General features: G+C 56.8%; 3 protein-coding genes across 4 annotated transcripts; all 3 read right to left on the bottom strand.

The window, feature by feature from the left end:
* Window positions 1-30: 30 nt before the first annotated feature.
* On the bottom strand, window positions 31-3,556 carry LOC310891543 (uncharacterized protein). The gene is made up of 5 exons (XM_083853811.1): window positions 3,190-3,556; window positions 1,898-2,194; window positions 1,191-1,532; window positions 474-578; window positions 31-401 (listed from the first exon to the last, which is right to left on the bottom strand). The coding sequence occupies exons 1-5, from the start codon at window positions 3,539-3,541 to the stop codon at window positions 301-303; spliced, it is 1,197 nt and encodes a 398-aa protein (XP_083709937.1). The 5' UTR covers window positions 3,542-3,556; the 3' UTR covers window positions 31-300.
* Window positions 3,557-5,079: 1,523 nt separating this feature from the next.
* LOC310891536 (uncharacterized protein) lies at window positions 5,080-11,013 on the bottom strand (the record flags this gene model as incomplete). The annotated part of the gene is made up of 7 exons (XM_083853805.1): window positions 5,080-6,585; window positions 7,402-7,509; window positions 7,870-7,971; window positions 8,603-8,710; window positions 9,719-9,820; window positions 10,452-10,691; window positions 10,905-11,013. 7 exons carry the CDS (start codon window positions 11,011-11,013, stop codon window positions 6,440-6,442), a joined length of 915 nt encoding a protein of 304 aa, XP_083709931.1. The 3' UTR covers window positions 5,080-6,439.
* A 1,142-nt stretch (window positions 11,014-12,155) lies between these two features.
* On the bottom strand, window positions 12,156-17,281 carry LOC310891542 (uncharacterized protein). Of its 2 annotated transcripts, XM_083853809.1 has the most exons (6): window positions 16,915-17,281; window positions 15,892-16,011; window positions 14,019-14,315; window positions 13,312-13,653; window positions 12,599-12,703; window positions 12,156-12,526 (listed from the first exon to the last, which is right to left on the bottom strand). In XM_083853809.1, exons 1-6 carry the CDS (start codon window positions 17,264-17,266, stop codon window positions 12,426-12,428), a joined length of 1,317 nt encoding a protein of 438 aa, XP_083709935.1. In that variant the 5' UTR covers window positions 17,267-17,281; the 3' UTR covers window positions 12,156-12,425. The 2 variants fall into 2 exon arrangements, with proteins under 2 accessions (XP_083709935.1, XP_083709936.1); XM_083853810.1 differs by lacking the exon at window positions 15,892-16,011.
* Between the last annotated feature and the right edge of the window lie 2,186 nt (window positions 17,282-19,467).

Below are 19,467 nucleotides of genomic sequence, written 5' to 3' on the forward strand. Positions count from 1 at the left end.
TCCATTTCATTTCTCACCCTTTCTCACTCCTTTCTTTTTCCTCACAATTTCCATTTTTATTTCTGGTCTTTCTTCATTTTCTCTTTCACAATCACCCTTCCCGACAACGTCCATGTCTCCTCCCTCCCCTCTACCACGTGAAACGACCCCTTTCTACTTCTTTCATCCTCCCAGGAACCGTTTCTTGCTTTGTTTTCCCACAGGTGAGCACCTGTTTGGCTGCACACCAGTCTTTTGGGATGCGTCTTCAGCAGGGAGCGGTCTTTAGGGGGTGGAATCGCCCACAGCATCTTCCTCTCATTAGTGTTCCTCATACTTATTCTCCTCCTGAAGGGTGTGTGGGGATCTGGCGTGCAGCTGGGAGATCCCGGCAGGGCTGGCTCCAGACAGGAACGAGGCGTCTGCGGGAAGGAGCGAGGTGGGCGGTGGGGAGCCCAAAGGTGGGGCGATTCCCCCCTCAGCTCAGGGTGTACCTTTGGTTCTCCCCCGGGCCCAGAAGAAGAGGAGGATGAGGCTGTTGATGGTGAGGAAGCAGCCGCCCACAACCAGGAGCCGTAGAAGAAGGAAGCAGCTCTTCCCTGCAAGAGGGTGGGACAGGTTAGGAGATGTAGACACAGTTCATGCGTGCTGACGGAGGGAAGGCTGTGAGCATCGTTCCGCCACCATCTCTCTTTCCCTTTCCCCACCCCTCCGTCTCCAGGCATTCTGCTCAGGTCCTGAGTGCTGAACACCCAAAGACTTTCCCCGCTTGCTTGGCTCTGCAGGAGGCACTGAGAAATTTGGGAACAATGGCTCGGGAGGCCAAGGAGAGGCTGATGAGCCATAAAGGTGGACAGAGGGATGCTCGATACTTGTTTGGGGTGGTTGGGGTGGTGGAAGGGCTGAGAGGGAGGGAGAGGTGGGTGCAAGACTGGGTGGGCTGAGTCATGGACAGAAGGATGGTGATCGGATAGATAGAGCAGCTGCCCGGTGCAAAAATCAGCTAGTTTGGAGAGGAACGTACAGGGACTGGAATGGAATCGTTTCAGGAAAAAATGGAGAGAGGGAGGGACAGACGGATGGACAGATGGAGAGAGGGATGGTTTAATGGGCTGGTTACTGGATGGATGGATGGATGGATGGATGGATGGATGGGTTGGTGGTGGATGGACTGACAGATTGTTAGGTGGGTGGATGGATGGCCAGCTCACCTTTCTTTTGGGCATTTATACTGATAGACACGGCTTGGCTTGTGAAGGACGGGATCCACCTCTCAGGCTTTTTTTCCTCATACTTGCAGGTAAAGTTTCCACTCTGTTGGGGACCAGCACGTGGGAGCTGGAGGACCATGGAAGTCCTTAAATTGCCCCCGTGATCTGCTGCATTGTCCTCAGAGCCTTCTGTCGTAGGGAGGACCTCTTGGCCATCCCTGTAGAAGTGAAACCTCCGTACAGTGGCGTCTCCAGGGGCCTTACAGATGATGCTCAGGAGATCTCCTGCCATCACCTCTCCCAGCGGGGACTCCACCATCAGCAGGGGCTGGGGAAGGTGGTCTGAGAAAAGGGGAGGAATAAATGGAGACGTAGCAATAAGGACAGCACAAACGGATCTCCAGTTGTTTGCCTTCCCACTGCATGCAGCAAAGCTTGGGATTGTAGGCTTCCTGCCACGACATGAGAAGAGCGCCAGTGGCAGCCACCTTCCAGACCATGCTGGTCCCAGAAAGATAAATCCTCCACCCAGAAATCCTACTGATTTTGGCGATGGGCTGGGTTAAACCACAAAGCCCACCAATCCTGATTTCCAGGTGAGTTGTCACATTGCGGGGCGATAGCTGACACCCACGTTTGGGCATCTGAATAGTTCTCAGAGAGGAGGGAGAAAGCAGAGAGAAAGATAAAGAAATCACACAGCTCACCTCCAATCTTGATCACCAGTTTTTCGCTGGTTGGGGATATGAGCTGCTTCCGACCTTGCTTGAGGGAATAGCTGCAGAAATGCGGCCCCCTGTGTTGCATTCGGGAGAGGACGAACTCAAACGTGTAGTTATTCGTCGAGCTAAATCCTGAAACTGCCCAGCCAGCCTCGCCAAAAATTTGGTACGTCAGCTTCCCAGTGATGCTGGGGGGAGTGGTGCACACCAGCGTGACAGCGTCTCCAAAGAAATATTCCTTCTGTCCCTGCAGCACCCAGAGGGTCGGGGCAGGGACTGCGGCTGGGGGATAGAGAGGGAGACAGGCAGGGGGGACGGAGGTGAGGTGCAAGGAGCAGAGGCAGAAGGGACTAACTCCACGCAAATAAAAGAAACTGGCTTTCATTTCAAGGAATACAATAAAGCACAGAGGGGACCTCGTAGAGCAGAAATGTCTCTGGGCTATGGCTCATTTTATCTCCTTGGGATTCAGCACAAGGTTGCGTCCCGCTGCGGGAAGTGATGAAAGAAAGGAGACTGCAAAAACCCTTTCCACACCCTGGGCAGCTTTGCCATGCCGGCAGAAATGTCCTTAATGTGCTTTCAAGCAATTTTATTTTTTTTTGCTGCAACTTGGTAATTTATGAAAATAGGAAATGGGGAAGGGGGGTGGAAAAGGCTAAGGGTGAAGGGTAAAACCCGTCGCTGATGCTCCTCCACAGCAGCCACTGGGAAAACACGTTTGGTCTCCACCTCCCTACCTGCCCCCAGCTGCAAACCCTACAAAAATACCATTGACCCACACCCAAAATAGGAGGAGCAGGTGTGGGAAGGAGAGGGCCGGGAAGGGGTTGGGTCTCAAGGGGTTTCCACTCACCACCAGTGTGTTGACACGAGGCAGGACCTCAACAAAGTGAGATAACGAAAAATCCCCAGCACCCAATTTCACCACTGGGTTGTTATGGGGAGGGGGAATGAGGCTGAGGGTCTCCCAGACAGTCACACCTGTGGGACCCCAAATCCAGCCGTGCCCCCAGCAGCTCAGCCCCTGTTTAAGGAGACCCCAGAGGAGTTACCTTCCTCGGAGACCATCTGGCGATGTTAAGGCCCCCCCCCCCCCCCCCCAGATTACTAAGACTCCCCCTCCCCAAGCCATTAAGGACCCTCCCTGAGACCCCCCCAAGCATATTAAGGACCCCCCCCGGGCATTAAGCCCCCTTCCCCCCCCCCGGGATATTAAGGAACCCCTGGGATATTAAGGCCCCCCCCATGGATTTTAAGCCCCCCCCCGGGCCCACCTCGGCCTCGCTCCGCCGGGGGAGGCTCTCCCGCAGCGGCCGGGCCTGGAGCTCCGGGAGGCCGAGGGCGGCCTGGGCCCGCAGCGCCGCCAGCAGCGATCGCTTCTCCCGCAGCGACCAGGCCGCGGCCCGGGGCCTCCCCGCCGGGGCCTCGGCGAAGCGGGCCGGGACCAGGCGGGGCCGGGGGGGAGGCTTCATGGCGCGGGGAGATGGCGTCAGGGCGACGAAACGGGGTGGAAACGGGGGGAGCTGGGAGGGAACGGCCCGCCGGGGGGTGCTGGGAGATGTGGTTCGGGGGGGGAGGAGAAAGGGACAGCAGGTCTACCCAAAGGCTGCTGCTGGGAGGCTTCATTAGGGGCGTAATTAGGGTTAGGGTCGGGGTTGTTTGGAGAGAGGAGGCGCAGAGTCCTGTTGTGTGTGGGGCTGTGTAAAGGCTCCCAAAGGGAGGTCAGGTCTACCCAAAGGCTTGGGTTGGGAGGCTTAATTAGGGGCGTAATTAGGGTTACATTTAGGGTAGTTTGGAGAAAGAGAAGGCGCAGGGTCCTGTTGCGTGTGGGGCTGTGTAAAGGCTCCCAAAGGGAGGTCAGGTCTACCCAAAGGCTTGGGTTGACAGGCTTAATTAGGGGTGTAATTAGGGTTAGGCTTAATATCCTGGGGGGGGGGTTGGGGGGGTCCCAGGGAGGATCCTTAATGGCTTGGGGGGGGGGGTCTTAGTGGCTATGGGGGGGGCCTTAATTAGGGTTAGGGTCTGGAGAGAGAGAAGGCGCAGAGTCCTGTTGTGTGGGGTTGCATAAAGGCTCCCCAGGGGAGTTCAGGTGTACCCAAAGGCTTCGGAATGGGGGCACTTTTTGATGGGAGAATCGGGGGACTGCTCCACGGCACTCGTCTCTCCCTTCCACTCAAGAGCGCCTTGCAGACGGCTGCTGGGCACCTGCAGTGGCACCGTGCTGGTACAAAAGTAAGCGTGTGTGGAGCATGCTGCGATCTACCTCTTCCTTAGTGACCTGCAGCGACTGGAGGGGGCTGAGGCAATGAAGCTCCGTGCTGTTCCCTCGGGCCCCCAGAGAGAAGAGATCAGCGCCTGCCCCTCCACTCCCCTCCTCAGGAAGCTGAGGGCCGCCGTGAGGCCTCCCCTCAGTCGCCTCTTTCTACCTCTAGTCTTAATAGCTGTTGTTCCACTCAGGATGGTAGTGCAGCAAAAAGAAGTATATTACACACTGTTTGCATGATGTAAAGAAATAAATAAAAAACACCACAATCTGGTAAAAACTGAGCTGAGCCTGTCCTTTAAAAAGGGGAGAATATGCTACGGAAAGGAAGAGCTGTCTTTGTAATTGCTCAGCCACTCAATCTTGCTATCGTCACCAGTGAAAAGCCGTTCTCCCCGTGTGCTGTGCCCTCGTGAAACCCCCCTCCCCAGAGCAGAGCATCCAGCTGTGGGGCCCAGCACAAGGGAGACTTGGGCAATGAGCTGGGATTTTTTTCTTCTACCCCTTGAGGAGAGCTGAGCCGTGGGAGCGTTGGCATGGGGCGCCCTGGCCAAAATCGGCCATCCGTGCAGGGTCAGGACCTGAGGAGGGCTGGCTGTGGGGAGCCTGGCCTCGGCCCAGGATCAGGAAGGGCCCGCGCTTGTGTGTGGCTGCGGCACTGCCAGTTTGAGCAGGGGGTTCTCGGGTGAGCGCTGTGCAGGGTCGCTGCCGCGCTCACAGCCCTTCTGTCTGCTCCTGCTGTGCTGCTCCCCAGCTCCCTTCCCCTGCGTTCCCTGCATGGTGGGCACAGTCTGGCTGACCCCCAGCACCGAGGACCCTCAGGCTTACTTGTCGATCAGTCACAAAGTCCTGCTGTGGGTTCCTGGGTGTCGCTGTACATAAGACCCGGACTGCTGTGCTGTATTACACAATATTTATTGGAAGTGTGGCCAAGGCTGCACCCCGGGGGGGGCTGCCCCAGCCCTTGGAAGAGGGTGGAGGGGGCCGTGGAGGTGATGTCTGTGCCCACGAGGACTGGTGGGTACTGGGCCGGTCGTGCACCTTCCACTGATCCGCTGCCGGGCTTGGGGGCCGTGGAGGCCGGGCTGGTGGCAGGCGGGCCGCTCTTCCAGGCACTGATGGTGGCTGCTGGCGTCGGGCCTGGCTCTCAGGCGTACCACGGTGGTCAGGCCGCCTGTACGGGCTCACGGAGCGGCTGCGGGTGTCAGTCTGGGCTGCCTGGGCTGCGGCGAGGCGCCTGCGGAGACAGGAACTTGCTGAGGCCGTGCTGCGGCTGCGGTGCCAGGCGGGTGCGAGGCAGCAGGGTGCAGGCACCCGGCTGTGCGTGAGCTGTGGGCACACAGTGCTCTGTGCAGAAAACAGGGTGCCCTGTGCCCTCGGCTGGGACTCTGCTCCCCTCCACATCCTGCCCCAGCTTGTCTCCTCCCCAGCGCCTCGCCAGCCATCCTGACCTGCCTGCTCTGCACGTGCTGTCCCAGCAAGAAGACCTGGCCCCCGCAGAGACAGGGGTCCACAGCCGGGCTCAGCACGACCGGGTCCCAACAGCCACCGGCTGCCCTTTTTCAGAGCGCCTTGCAAGGACCAGTACTCAGCTCCCTGCCCGGCCCTGGCCCTGGCCCAACAAGGTGACGGCCTCGGCTCCCTGTTCGGGGAGGTGCTGCCCATCCGCTCTTTGGGATGTGTAATTAAACACACAAGCTCTGTGTGTGCTGAGGACACGCACGCTGGCAGCGCTCAGGTGCGGCTGTGACACACCGACTGCCCCTCTCCAAGGCAATGCCCGCAGCTGGCAGGGCTCATCCCCATGCTCCCAGTAGCTGGCACACCTTGGCTGAGGCGGACACCTGCAATTCAGGGCATCCCAGAACAGGGTGCCTTGTGCTGGGGGGGAACTGGCACTGCTGCGCTTCTCTCTCCGATGGCACCCTCTCTCAGCTCCTGCATTTCTCTTCCTGACCTCGCTTTGCCTACGGCTGTCCCTGGCTCTGCTCTTGCTGCGGAAGGGCCAAGCTTCGCTAAGACCAGCAACAGAAAAATGGGCTCCAGAACAGAATGCCCAGGAATTAGAGGCCACCTAAAGCACTGGACAGCAGAAATTTCAGAAGAGTCTGGTCAAAAACTAACTGCTCACTTCACAATACGCTAACGACAACTGCTTCCTGGCTGGCAGCAGCCACATAATAACGTTGACAAAGATACGGTAACGAATTTGGGAGGGGGAGAGGAGGAGAGGGAGCGGGGGAACAACAACTCACTGATTTTTATGCCTCCAACGCCGGATAAGCACGCACGCAGCACACAACTATCAAAAACAGGAGGGGAGCCGAGAATGCCACAGTGCCTGCTATGCAGGAACTTAGGAAATATTGGCGCTTCGCAGTGTTTGCATTGTTCTCCCCATCCACGCCTGCAAGAACAATTGTGGACATTGCTGTGTCCTGCGCACTACTGGTAATCTCACCGGAGGTCTGACATTGCCAGGAAGTGTTCTGTTTCATTTGGTTAGCATCTTTGAGCAAGTGAAAATCCTCAGGCCGCAATGCTTCCTGAGGTTCAGCAGAAGCTGGGGAATCTGCCAAAGGCACTGCAACTCAAGGCACTCTGGAGCCTCCCTTTTGCCTCTCAGCTTTGTTTTCCCTCCATCCTTTGTTTCCCCTGCCATAATGCTGAGGGCCCAGTGTCTCAGGTTTGCTTCCTCAGCTCTTTGGAGTTCTAAAAGTTCTTAGGCGCTTGCCCACCTTCGCTGCTCGAGGCACACTCGGAGCCTTAGGGACAAAACTGAACAAAATTCGGGAGCCCAGGAGTGCCAGTGAGGCAGTGCCCCATCTGCACTGGGTCAGGGCATCACTCTGGGCCTCAGCTCACAGGAGGGGTCCCGTTTCCCATCGTCTGCTCAATGGGCTTCTGACGGCCTCGTTCCCCCAAGAGCAAAGTTCCAAAATCCCTGGGAACTGGGTGCGCTGGGAGGTGACCCCTCTCTAGCCACAGCCACAGAGCTTTGTGAGCGTCTCTCCGCTGCACTGCTCTCACATGCTGTCACAGCCCGGGGAAGACAGCCATCCTCAGGGAGCCACTCCTGCCTTCCTCTGCAACACTTGCTGCCTACTGACACTCTTGGGTTTGGCTGCTGACATGAGCTGCAAGAGCGGGTACCAGGGCAAGAACCTGCACACGCATGCTGGTTCTGGTTGGTGACAGCGGATGACCAAGAAACAGCCTTTACCTGGTGGGGCAGTTGCCTGTGTTGCCCCTGTTCGTTTGTCAGAGAGTGGCAGCGTGCGACCGCTTCCTCGCCAAAGCACCTTCTTCGGCACAGTCTCTCTAACCAGCCCTTTAGAAAGAAAGCAGGACAGTGTGACTACAAGGAACTGCTCCTCCTTGAACCATATTCTGGGCACAGCTGCAAGCACACACCAGTTGCTGCTGGCTGGATACCAATGTTTGCACGGAACAGCTCGGACCACTTATGGTAGTGCTGGGCTAGCAGCTGCCCCTGGGACACGGCGTGACCCACAAGCGGCAGCAGAGGCTCTCGGCCTTCTCTGGCGCTCACCAGTGCCTGCCAGGTGTGAAATTGAGTGTCTCCGCTCTGATCCATCCCTTCCTGCTGTGCAGGTTACGGTGTGTCCACACATGGATTTAGAACCTCAGCTTCCCAAGTCTTATGGCGGACAGAGTGAAATATACCCACCAGGTGCTGCCTCGTCTAACTCCTTTATGAGATCCTCTATGATGTCAGGGGATGTTGGGGAAGATTTTCTTATTTCAGCATTGTCCTTTGCTCTTAGAGGACCTGAACAGAAAGTAGGAAGTTAACTTTGGCACCAGTGCAATTTGGAGAAGCAGGGCTTAGTTTGTGAAGTCAGTGAAATGACTTCCCACCCCTGGGATACCAGCTGGGCTCCAGCGCAGGAAGCAGCCGAGGGTCTGGCAAAGCCCTCCCTGGGGACACTTCTGCAACCAAAGCCCCGTGAGAAGTTTCTGTCACATCGACACCTACATCAGTAGCTCTATGGCAGTGCCCTGTTTGCACTGGGTCAGGGCATCACTCTGGGCCTCAGCTCACAGGAGGGGTCCCGTTTCCCATCGTCTGCTCAATGGGCTTCTCATGGCCTCGTTCCCCCAAGAGCAAGGTTCCAAAATCCCTGGGAACTGGGTGCGCTGGGAGGTGACCCCTCTCTAACCACAGCCACAGAGCTTTGTGAGCGTCTCTCCGCTGCACTGCTCTCACATGCTGTCACAGCCCGGGGAAGACAGCCATCCTCAGGGAGCCACTCCTGCCTTCCTCTGCAACACTTGCTGCCTACTGACACTCTTGGGTTTGGCTGCTGACATGAGCTGCAAGAGCGGGTACCAGGGCAAGAACCTGCACACGCATGCTGGTTCTGGTTGGTGACAGCGGATGACCAAGAAACAGCCTTTACCTGGTGGGGCAGTTGACTTCACTGGCTCTGTTCTTTTGCCAGGGAGCGGCAGCGTGCGACCGCTTCCTCGCCAAAGCACCTTCTTCGGCACAGTCTCTCTAACCAGCCCTTTAGAAAGAAAGCAGGACAGTGTGACCCTAAGGAACCGCTCCTCCTTTCGAGGACGGTATCTTTGAAAGGTAGTGCTTCTCAAAAGACATCCCTAAAGTTTAGAAGCTACGGCCTGGGCTTCTGGGGGAGGTACTCACTACTCCAAACAACATGTCATTCACAAAGAAAAATCTAAGTGTTCGACTCCTGGCAGTCTACCAGCACAGACAGCAAAATCTGGCCTGCTGCGAGACCAGGAGATTGCAGGAGATCTTCTTGTTCACATCGCACATAGTGCATTTTTGGCACACTGCAAGATGTTGCTCAATTCGTGCCTTCAAAGAGGACAGAAAAAAGCTGCATCCAGTTCAGAGGCAGGAACAGCCCTTCTGAGAAGCATGTCCATCCCATCATGCTGACTCCATCCCATGGGAAGGGCAAGAGTCACACACATCAGGCTGAGCCGCAAGCTCTTGAACCATGTTGTGGGCACAGTCGTGGGCATCAGGGAAGAGCCCACAGTCCCCAAACAAGAGGAGAAGCACAGCCAAGTCATTTGAAACCCAACTAGAATTGGACAGCTAAATCAGCTGAAACTGAGGTAAGCGCCAAGGGTGCTTTTCCCCTGCAGTGACATGTGTCTCCCGGCAAATGAGACAGCAAGGACTGCTTGGGCTGTGCCTCCTGCCTTGAACTCGCCCAGCTGCAAGCAGCGCTGTGCGGGAGCTGAACACAAGTTCAGCAGAAGCCCTTTGCTGCTGGCTGGATACCAATGTTTGCACGGAACAGCTCGGACCACTTATGGTAGTGCTGGGCTAGCAGCTGCCCCTGGGACACGGCGTGACCCACAAGCGGCAGCAGAGGCTCTCGGCCTTCTCTGGCGCTCACCAGTGCCTGCCAGGTGTGAAATTGAGTGTCTCCGCTCTGATCCATCCCTTCCTGCTGTGCAGGTTACGGTGTGTCCACACATGGATTTAGAACCTCAGCTTCCCAAGTCTTATGGCGGACAGAGTGAAATATACCCACCATGTGCTGCCTCGTCTAACTCCTTTATGAGATCCTCTACGATGTCAGGGGATGTTGGGGAAGATTTTCTTATTTCAGCATTGTCCTTTGCTCTTAGAGGACCTGAACAGAAAGTAGGAAGTTAACTTTGGCACCAGTGCAATTTGGAGAAGCAGGGCTTAGTTTGTGAAGTCAGTGAAATGACTTCCCACCCCTGGGATACCAGCTGGGCTCCAGCGCAGGAAGCAGCCGAGGGTCTGGCAAAGCCCTCCCTGGGGACACTTCTGCAACCAAAGCCCCGTGAGAAGTTTCTGTCACATCGACACCTACATCAGTAGCTCTATGGCAGTGCCCTGTTTGCACTGGGTCAGGGCATCACTCTGGGCCTCAGCTCACAGGAGGGGTCCCGTTTCCCATCGTCTGCTCAGTGGGCTTCTGACGGCCTCGTTCCCCCAAGAGCAAGGTTCCAAAATCCCTGGGAACTGGGTGCGCTGGGAGGTGACCCCTCTCTAGCCACAGCCACAGAGCTTTGTGAGCGTCTCTCCGCTGCACTGCTCTCACATGCTGTCACAGCCCGGGGAAGACAGCCATCCTCAGGGAGCCACTCCTGCCTTCCTCTGCAACACTTGCTGCCTACTGACACTCTTGGGTTTGGCTGCTGACATGAGCTGCAAGAGCGGGTACCAGGGCAAGAACCTGCACACGCATGCTGGTTCTGGTTGGTGACAGCGGATGACCAAGAAACAGCCTTTACCTGGTGGGGCAGTTGACTTCACTGGCTCTGTTCTTTTGCCAGGGAGCGGCAGCGTGCGACCGCTTCCTCGCCAAAGCACCTCCTTCGGCACAGTCTCTCTAACCAGCTCTTTAGAAAGAAAGCAGGACAGTGTGACTACAAGGAACTGCTCCTCCTTGAACCATATTCTGGGCACAGCTGCAAGCACACACCAGTTGCTGCTGGCTGGATACCAATGTTTGCACGGAACAGCTCGGACCACTTATGGTAGTGCTGGGCTAGCAGCTGCCCCTGGGACACGGCGTGACCCACAAGCGGCAGCAGAGGCTCTCGGCCTTCTCTGGCGCTCACCAGTGCCTGCCAGGTGTGAAATTGAGTGTCTCCGCTCTGATCCATCCCTTCCTGCTGTGCAGGTTACGGTGTGTCCACACATGGATTTAGAACCTCACCTTCCCACAAGCCCTGCCCACCCACCTGCTCCCGGTGGTCGCCATGGCGCAGCCTGGGCACCCCGGGCACACAGGGCCACCAGCAGGAGGAAGAGGACGCAGGCAGGGGCCGTGGCTCCCCACACTCGCACCATGCTTCCACCACCGCCGCTGCAGCTGCAGCTACTGCTGCTGTCAGGACCGGTGCGGAGCAGTGCCTGTGGGCTGGCCCAGCGTCACAATGGGGTGTCGGGATGTCACGGCCCAGCACTGCATCACCGAGAGGTATTGTGACCTCGCAGCCCTCCCGGTGTCACGGAGCAGCGTTGGGACCTCATGGCCCGGCAGCACGCTCCCTCCCCTCTATCGATTCTTTCTCATCCACTGCTGGCTGCCGGGGGCTGAGGGCATGGCAGAAAGAGGCTGGAGGGGAAGGAAGGCTGCGAGGTGGAGATAAGGCCGCGGAGGACAGGAGAGAGCGGTTCCGCTATCCTCATATCTCACAGCCTCATACTGCCCCAAAGTCGCTCTGTATCCCATCGGCAGGGTCGCCATCTCCTTCCTGCCCCCATATCCCTCCCCAGCAGCCTGCCGTATCCCCAAAGCCCCCTGTCCTTAGTGCCATCCATAGCCAGATTTCCCAGCGCGCCCCCATCAGCTCAGGTTCCCGTATTGATCACGCAGCTTCCCCACATCCCTGCATTCCCCTCATATCCAGTGCTGGTGGCATGCCATATCCCATAGCCCCGCACATGCCCCAAATATCCACCACTCACTCCTTAACGTCCCACCCCAATATCCCCCCAGTTCCCTGTACGCCACCCCCAGGGGCTCAAATGCCACCTCCACATTTTCACACGTTCCCAGTCTCTGCATTTCCAGCATCCTCCTGTTGCAGCCCCACAGCTCCCACGTATATGGGCTATGGGACATTCCCCTCCAAAAGCCCAAACACCAGAGCCCCCAGCCACCCACCCCACCTGCAGCGGCTCTCCCACCCCTCCCTGGATGCCCTAACATCCCTAACACACCGGGACAACCAGGCGAGGTGACAGCGGTGGCCATCCAGTTAATGACCCGCACAAGGGCTTGTTCTGATTTGGGGGCTCTCCTTCCACCTTTTTTCTTCTCCTTCACCTCTCCAACCTGCTCTTCCCACCGTCGTGCCCTCCTCGATGCTCCTGGCATCCCTTTTCTTCCCCATCCCTCTCTCACTCTGTCTCAGCCTCTGTCCATGCTTTCATTTTTCACTCACACTGTTTGTCTCTCCATTTCATTTCTCACCCTTTCTCACTCCTTTCTTTTTCCTCACAATTTCCATTTTTATTTCTGGTCTTTCTTCATTTTCTCTTTCACAATCACCCTTCCCGACAACGTCCATGTCTCCTCCCTCCCCTCTACCACGTGAAACGACCCCTTTCTACTTCTTTCATCCTCCCAGGAACCGTTTCTTGCTTTGTTTTCCCACAGGTGAGCACCTGTTTGGCTGCACACCAGTCTTTTGGGATGCGTCTTCAGCAGGGAGCGGTCTTTAGGGGGTAGAATCGCCCACAGCATCTTCCTCTCATTAGTGTTCCTCATACTTATTCTCCTCCTGAAGGGTGTGTGGGGATCTGGCGTGCAGCTGGGAGATCCCGGCAGGGCTGGCTCCAGACAGGAACGAGGCGTCTGCGGGAAGGAGCGAGGTGGGTGGTGGGGAGCCCAAAGGTGGGGCGATTCCCCCCTCAGCTCAGGGTGTACCTTTGGTTCTCCCCCGGGCCCAGAAGAAGAGGAGGATGAGGCTGTTGATGGTGAGGAAGCAGCCGCCCACAACCAGGAGCCGTAGAAGAAGGAAGCAGCTCTTCCCTGCAAGAGGGTGGGACAGGTTAGGAGATGTAGACACAGTTCATGCGTGCTGACGGAGGGAAGGCTGTGAGCATCGTTCCGCCACCATCTCTCTTTCCCTTTCCCCACCCCTCCGTCTCCAGGCATTCTGCTCAGGTCCTGAGTGCTGAACACCCAAAGACTTTCCCCGCTTGCTTGGCTCTGCAGGAGGCACTGAGAAATTTGGGAACAATGGCTCGGGAGGCCAAGGAGAGGCTGATGAGCCATAAAGGTGGACAGAGGGATGCTCGATACTTGTTTGGGGTGGTTGGGGTGATGGAAGGGCTGAGAGGGAGGGAGAGGTGGGTGCAAGACTGGGTGGGCTGAGTCATGGACAGAAGGATGGTGATCGGATAGATAGAGCAGCTGCCCGGTGCAAAAATCAGCTAGTTTGGAGAGGAACGTACAGGGACTGGAATGGAATCGTTTCAGGAAAAAATGGAGAGAGGGAGGGACAGACGGATGGACAGATGGAGAGAGGGATGGTTTAATGGGCTGGTTACTGGATGGATGGATGGGTGGATGGATGGATGGGTTGGTGGTGGATGGACTGACAGATTGTTAGGTGGGTGGATGGATGGCCAGCTCACCTTTCTTTTGGGCATTTATACTGATAGACACGGCTTGGCTTGTGAAGGACGGGATCCACCTCTCAGGCTTTTTTTCCTCATACTTGCAGGTAAAGTTTCCACTCTGTTGGGGACCAGCACGTGGGAGCTGGAGGACCATGGAAGTCCTTAAATTGCCCCCGTGATCTGCTGCATTGTCCTCAGAGCCTTCTGTCGTAGGGAGGACCTCTTGGCCATCCCTGTAGAAGTGAAACCTCCGTACAGTGGCGTCTCCAGGGGCCTTACAGATGATGCTCAGGAGATCTCCTGCCATCACCTCTCCCAGCGGGGACTCCACCATCAGCAGGGGCTGGGGAAGGTGGTCTGAGAAAAGGGGAGGAATAAATGGAGACGTAGCAATAAGGACAGCACAAACGGATCTCCAGTTGTTTGCCTTCCCACTGCATGCAGCAAAGCTTGGGATTGTAGGCTTCCTGCCACGACATGAGAAGAGCGCCAGTGGCAGCCACCTTCCAGACCATGCTGGTCCCAGAAAGATAAATCCTCCACCCAGAAATCCTACTGATTTTGGCGATGGGCTGGGTTAAACCACAAAGCCCACCAATCCTGATTTCCAGGTGAGTTGTCACATTGCGGGGCGATAGCTGACACCCACGTTTGGGCATCTGAATAGTTCTCAGAGAGGAGGGAGAAAGCAGAGAGAAAGATAAAGAAATCACACAGCTCACCTCCAATCTTGATCACCAGTTTTTCGCTGGTTGGGGATATGAGCTGCTTCCGACCTTGCTTGAGGGAATAGCTGCAGAAATGCGGCCCCCTGTGTTGCATTCGGGAGAGGACGAACTCAAACGTGTAGTTATTCGTCGAGCTAAATCCTGAAACTGCCCAGCCAGCCTCGCCAAAAATTTGGTACGTCAGCTTCCCAGTGATGCTGGGGGGAGTGGTGCACACCAGCGTGACAGCGTCTCCAAAGAAATATTCCTTCTGTCCCTGCAGCACCCAGAGGGTCGGGGCAGGGACTGCGGCTGGGGGATAGAGAGGGAGACAGGCAGGGGGGACGGAGGTGAGGTGCAAGGAGCAGAGGCAGAAGGGACTAACTCCACGCAAATAAAAGAAACTGGCTTTCATTTCAAGGAATACAATAAAGCACAGAGGGGACCTCGTAAAGCAGAAATGTCTCTGGGCTAGGACTCATTTTATCTCCTTGGGATTCAGCACAAGGTTGCGTCCCGCTGCGGGAAGTGATGAAAGAAAGGAGACTGCAAAAACCCTTTCCACACCCTGGGCAGCTTTGCCATGCCGGCAGAAATGTCCTTAATGTGCTTTCAAGCAATTTTATTTTTTTTTGCTGCAACTTGGTAATTTATGAAAATAGGAAATGGGGAAGGGGGGTGGAAAAGGCTAAGGGTGAAGGGTAAAACCCGTCGCTGATGCTCCTCCACAGCAGCCACTGGGAAAACACGTTTGGTCTCCACCTCCCTACCTGCCCCCAGCTGCAAACCCTACAAAAATACCATTGACCCACACCCAAAATAGGAGGAGCAGGTGTGGGAAGGAGAGGGCCGGGAAGGGGTTGGGTCTCAAGGGGTTTCCACTCACCACCAGTGTGTTGACACGAGGCAGGACCTCAACAAAGTGAGATAACGAAAAATCCCCAGCACCCAATTTCACCACTGGGTTGTTATAGGGAGGGGGAATGAGGCTGAGGGTCTCCCAGACAGTCACACCTGTGGGACCCCAAATCCAGCCGTGCCCCCAGCAGCTCAGCCCCTGTTTAAGGAGACCCCAGAGGAGTTACCTTCCTCGGAGACCATCTGGCGATGTTAAGGCCCCCCCCCCCCCAGATTACTAAGACTCCCCCTCCCCAAGCCATTAAGGACCCTCCCTTTTAACCCCATTTTATCCCCCAATTTAACCCCCCCCACTTTACCCCCACCCCCCCATTTTACCCCCGGTCCCCCCCCCCAATTTACCCCCAGCCCCCCCCATTTTAACCCCCCTTTAACCCCAACCCCCCAAATTTTCCCCCAACCCCCCCAATTTACTCCCCCTTTACCCCCAACCCCCCCATTTTACCCCCAGCCCCCCATTTTACCCCCCCCACTTTATCCCCAACCCCCCCCCCCACTTTACCCTCACCCCCCTTGTCCCACCCCCCCCAATTTGGGCTCCCCCATTTAACCCCCCCCTCATTTTACGCCCAACCCCCCCACTTTACCCCACCCCCCCATTTTACCCCCGGTCCCCCCCCCCAATTTACCCCCAGCCCCCATTTAACCCCCCCCATTTTACCCTCACCCCCCTAATTTGAAACCCCCAATTTACCCCTGAACCCCCCCAACTTACCCCTGAACCCCCCCAATTTACCCCCGACCTCCCCCAATCTACCCCCACCCCCCCCACTTTTACCCCCCCCATTTTTTACCCCCCCCACCTGCGAAAATGCCGCCGCCGCCTCCTCCACGCCCTCCGCCAGCATCTGTGCCAGCTCCAGCCACACCTGGACGGGGGGGGAGGCGAAAACCCACAAATATGACCCCCCCGTGTCCCCCCCCCCACCCAAAAAATCGTGTCCCCCCCCCCGGGGCGGGGGGTCCTCACCTCGATGGGGGCCGGGCGCCGGGCGCGGCGGCGCCGCTGCTCCTCCAGGCAGGCGCGGTGCTGGGTGCCCACGGCCTCGCGCGCCGCCCGGCCCCGCAGCCGCGACACCAGGCCGAGGATCTTTGCCGGGGGGGGGGCACGGGAATTAGGGACCCCCCCCTCAAATACCCCATAGCCCCCCCCCAAAAATATCCCGTAGTTCCAGCCCCCGGGAGCTGCCACCCACCCCGACCCCGTAGGACCCACTGATATGCCCCCCCCCCATTGCCACCCCAAAACCCCCCGTTGCCCCCACCCGTGTACCCCCAGCCCCCCCCCGTGCACCCCCCCCATCCCCATGTACCCCCCCATTTCCCCCCGGTGCACCCCCAGACCCCCCCCCATCCCACTGTACCCCCCCATTGCCCCCCCCATGTACCTTGGGGTACGCAGGGACCCGGGACCCCCCCGGGGACCCCCCCCAAGCCCCCTCCCCGAGGAATTGGGGACCCAGGACCCCTTCCAACCCCCCCCCAAGGACCCCCCCGTGTTATTAAGGACCACCCCCCCCCCCCCCACGGGCATATTAAGGGACCCCCCCCCCCCCCAAGCCATTAAGGACCCTCTCCAGGACTCCCCCCCCCCTCCCCAAGCCCCCCCCCCTCCCCAAGCCCCCCCCCCCAGATTACTAAGGCCCCCCCCCAAGCCATTAAGGACCCTCCCCGGGACCCCTCCCAACACCCCCCCCCCCCCAATAAATTAAGGACCCCCTCCGGGCATATTAAGGACCCCCCCCCCAAAGCCATTAAGGACCCTCCCTGAGACCCCCCCAAGCATATTAAGGACCCCCCCCCGGGCCATTAAGCCCCCCCCGGGATATTAAGGAACCCCTGGGATATTAAGGCCCCCCCCATGGATTTTAAGCCCCCCCCCCCGGGCCTTTAAGGACCCCCCGGGCCTTTAAGCCCCCCCCATGGACTTTAAGCCCCCCCGGGATATTAAGGACCCCCCCCCCCGGGCCATTAAGCCCCCCCCCGGGCCCACCTCGGCCTCGCTCCGCCGGGGGAGGCTCTCCCGCAGCGGCCGGGCCTGGAGCTCCGGGAGGCCGAGGGCGGCCTGGGCCCGCAGCGCCGCCAGCAGCGATCGCTTCTCCCGCAGCGACCAGGCCGCGGCCCGGGGCCTCCCCGCCGGGGCCTCGGCGAAGCGGGCCGGGACCAGGCGGGGCCGGGGGGGAGGCTTCATGGCGCGGGGAGATGGCGTCAGGGCGACGAAACGGGGTGGAAACGGGGGGAGCTGGGAGGGAACGGCCCGCCGGGGGGTGCTGGGAGATGTGGTTCGGGGGGGGAGGAGAAAGGGACAGCAGGTCTACCCAAAGGCTGCTGCTGGGAGGCTTCATTAGGGGCGTAATTAGGGTTAGGGTCGGGGTTGTTTGGAGAGAGGAGGCGCAGAGTCCTGTTGTGTGTGGGGCTGTGTAAAGGCTCCCAAAGGGAGGTCAGGTCTACCCAAAGGCTTGGGTTGGGAGGCTTAATTAGGAGCGTAATTAGGGTTAGGGTCGGGGTTGTTCAGAAAGAAGGCGCAGAGTCCTGTTGCGTGTGGGGTTGAGTAAAGGCTCCCAAAGGGAGCTCAGGTCTACCCAAAGGCTTGGGTTGGGAGGCTTAATTAGGGGTGTAATTAGGGTTAGGGTTAATATCCTGGGGGGGGGGTTGGGGGGGTCCCAGGGAGGATCCTTAATGGCTTGGGGGTGTGAGAAACGCTCCGTAGCCAACAACTTGGGCTCAGGCGAGGAGCTCAGCGAAGCAGGAATTTATTCGCGATCGCAGTGGCGGGCGCCCCACGAGCAGGAGCGCGCCTCCTGGTCCCCAAACCCAGTTTACATACTGTTTGGTGCCGGGACCCTCCCCAGTTTCCCCACTGAGTGGGCAATCCAGGCTCACAATCTGTCTGATGCTTCCCAGACAATGCCTGGCCTTCAGTTGCCAGCCTGTTTTTGGGATGGCAATGTTTTCTCCCCTTGTCTGCCTTGACTTAACACAGCGATTTCCACCTGATCGCTCTAAGGAGGCTGGGTGTCTGCATTTTAGGAGGTCACCTGCTGAGCTTTCTTATCACTGTAAGCACATCTCAATACCCCATTCCTTCCTTCTGTACCATGTAACACTGCAAAAACAACATTTCTATTCCCACAACTCCCCCCTTTTCTCTTTTTATAATTTGTTGATTTTTGCAAAATTTTTTTCTCTAAGGTGTAATTTGGTAGATGTCTTCCTCTTCTTCACTTTCTTTGCTTTCCATTTCCTCTAATATCATTATCTTATCTGAGCAGGGTGGTGGATCCACGGTCATTTGTTTCGAAAGTGCAGTTTCAATTAACCGTTGGACAAGTCCCCTTACACAGGGGATAATGCAACAACCAACGGCTGTCAAAACTCCTGCTACGACAATCAAGGACGTAAATACGGACACTACCATCCCTTTCCATTTACCAAACCAAGATTCCAACCATCCTGTGATGGAAGGGTCTGCTCCTGAGTTTTCTGCCAATTCACTGGCAAGGGTGGTAAGCCCTTGCAATGCTCTAGTTCCTGTGCCATCCGGGGCAGCATTGTTAGGGATAAAAGTACAACAACGGCTGCCCAGCATCACGCACACACCACCTTTCTCCGCAAGCATCATACCTAATGCTATTCTGTTTTCCCAAGCCATTTTGCTGGTGGCATCTAGTTGTTCAGCGATTCCCCTTATCGCATCTCTTGTATAGTTTATGAATCTCTGCTGATTATAATAGATATAATTAATCCAATCCACATTTTTATTAATTGTTACCCACCAGAACAGTGACTCAAACCCTGCAGCAATTTGATTCCTGGCTTTACATCAGGAACTCCTCTAGGCACCCCAATAGAATCTACGTACGCTCTATCATCAAATGATACTCCTAAGCTTCTTTTACTTCTTCTGGGTATTTGTGATGTTTCTCTTTCAAATGCCAGGGTGAAGGGTATAGCTAATTGAACAAGTGCACAAGTGCCTCCCCAGTTAGATGGCAGGATGGACCGTAAGATCTTCCCTCCGCAGTACCACCAGAGATCTGCCCTGGGGATGTCAAATCTTGAATATTTTCCCATCAAGTCCTCGGTAGCATTCAAGGTCCTCGTGCACAAGGCAAATTCTCCCAGATGCTGGTAGCACTCTGTTATAAATGACTGGGTCCCAAATAGGATTACAATCAAAGTTTACAATTTATTAAATGAATAGAGGCAAGCAAACAGCGCTGGGTGCGCCGGGAGTCTCTGCTCCACCGGGACGCACACCTGTTACGTAAGGCGGCTGGTTTTTATGCTCCTAGGCTAATACATATTCATTACTACTTCTAGAAGAGGCAGGGTTATTATAATTGGTTTCCCGAATCCGAAGTCCTCCCAGGTGCGCCTGCTTATCAGTCTCTGTTAGTTTCTCGGGGGCCGCTCGGACAGGGAGGCTCATATTCTTCCTCCTTATCTAGTGGTCTCTTGGCCGGCTGTCAGAAGTTACTGCACGTCTGTGCAAAGTCAGCAGTTTTTCTCTGAAGAAATCCCTTTGTTCTCTTCTCGCCTAAAC

The sequence above is a fragment of the Anser anser genome (genome assembly GCF_964211835.1).
Source record: "Anser anser genome assembly, contig: HAP1_SCAFFOLD_131, whole genome shotgun sequence".
Lineage (NCBI taxonomy): Eukaryota > Metazoa > Chordata > Aves > Anseriformes > Anatidae > Anser > Anser anser.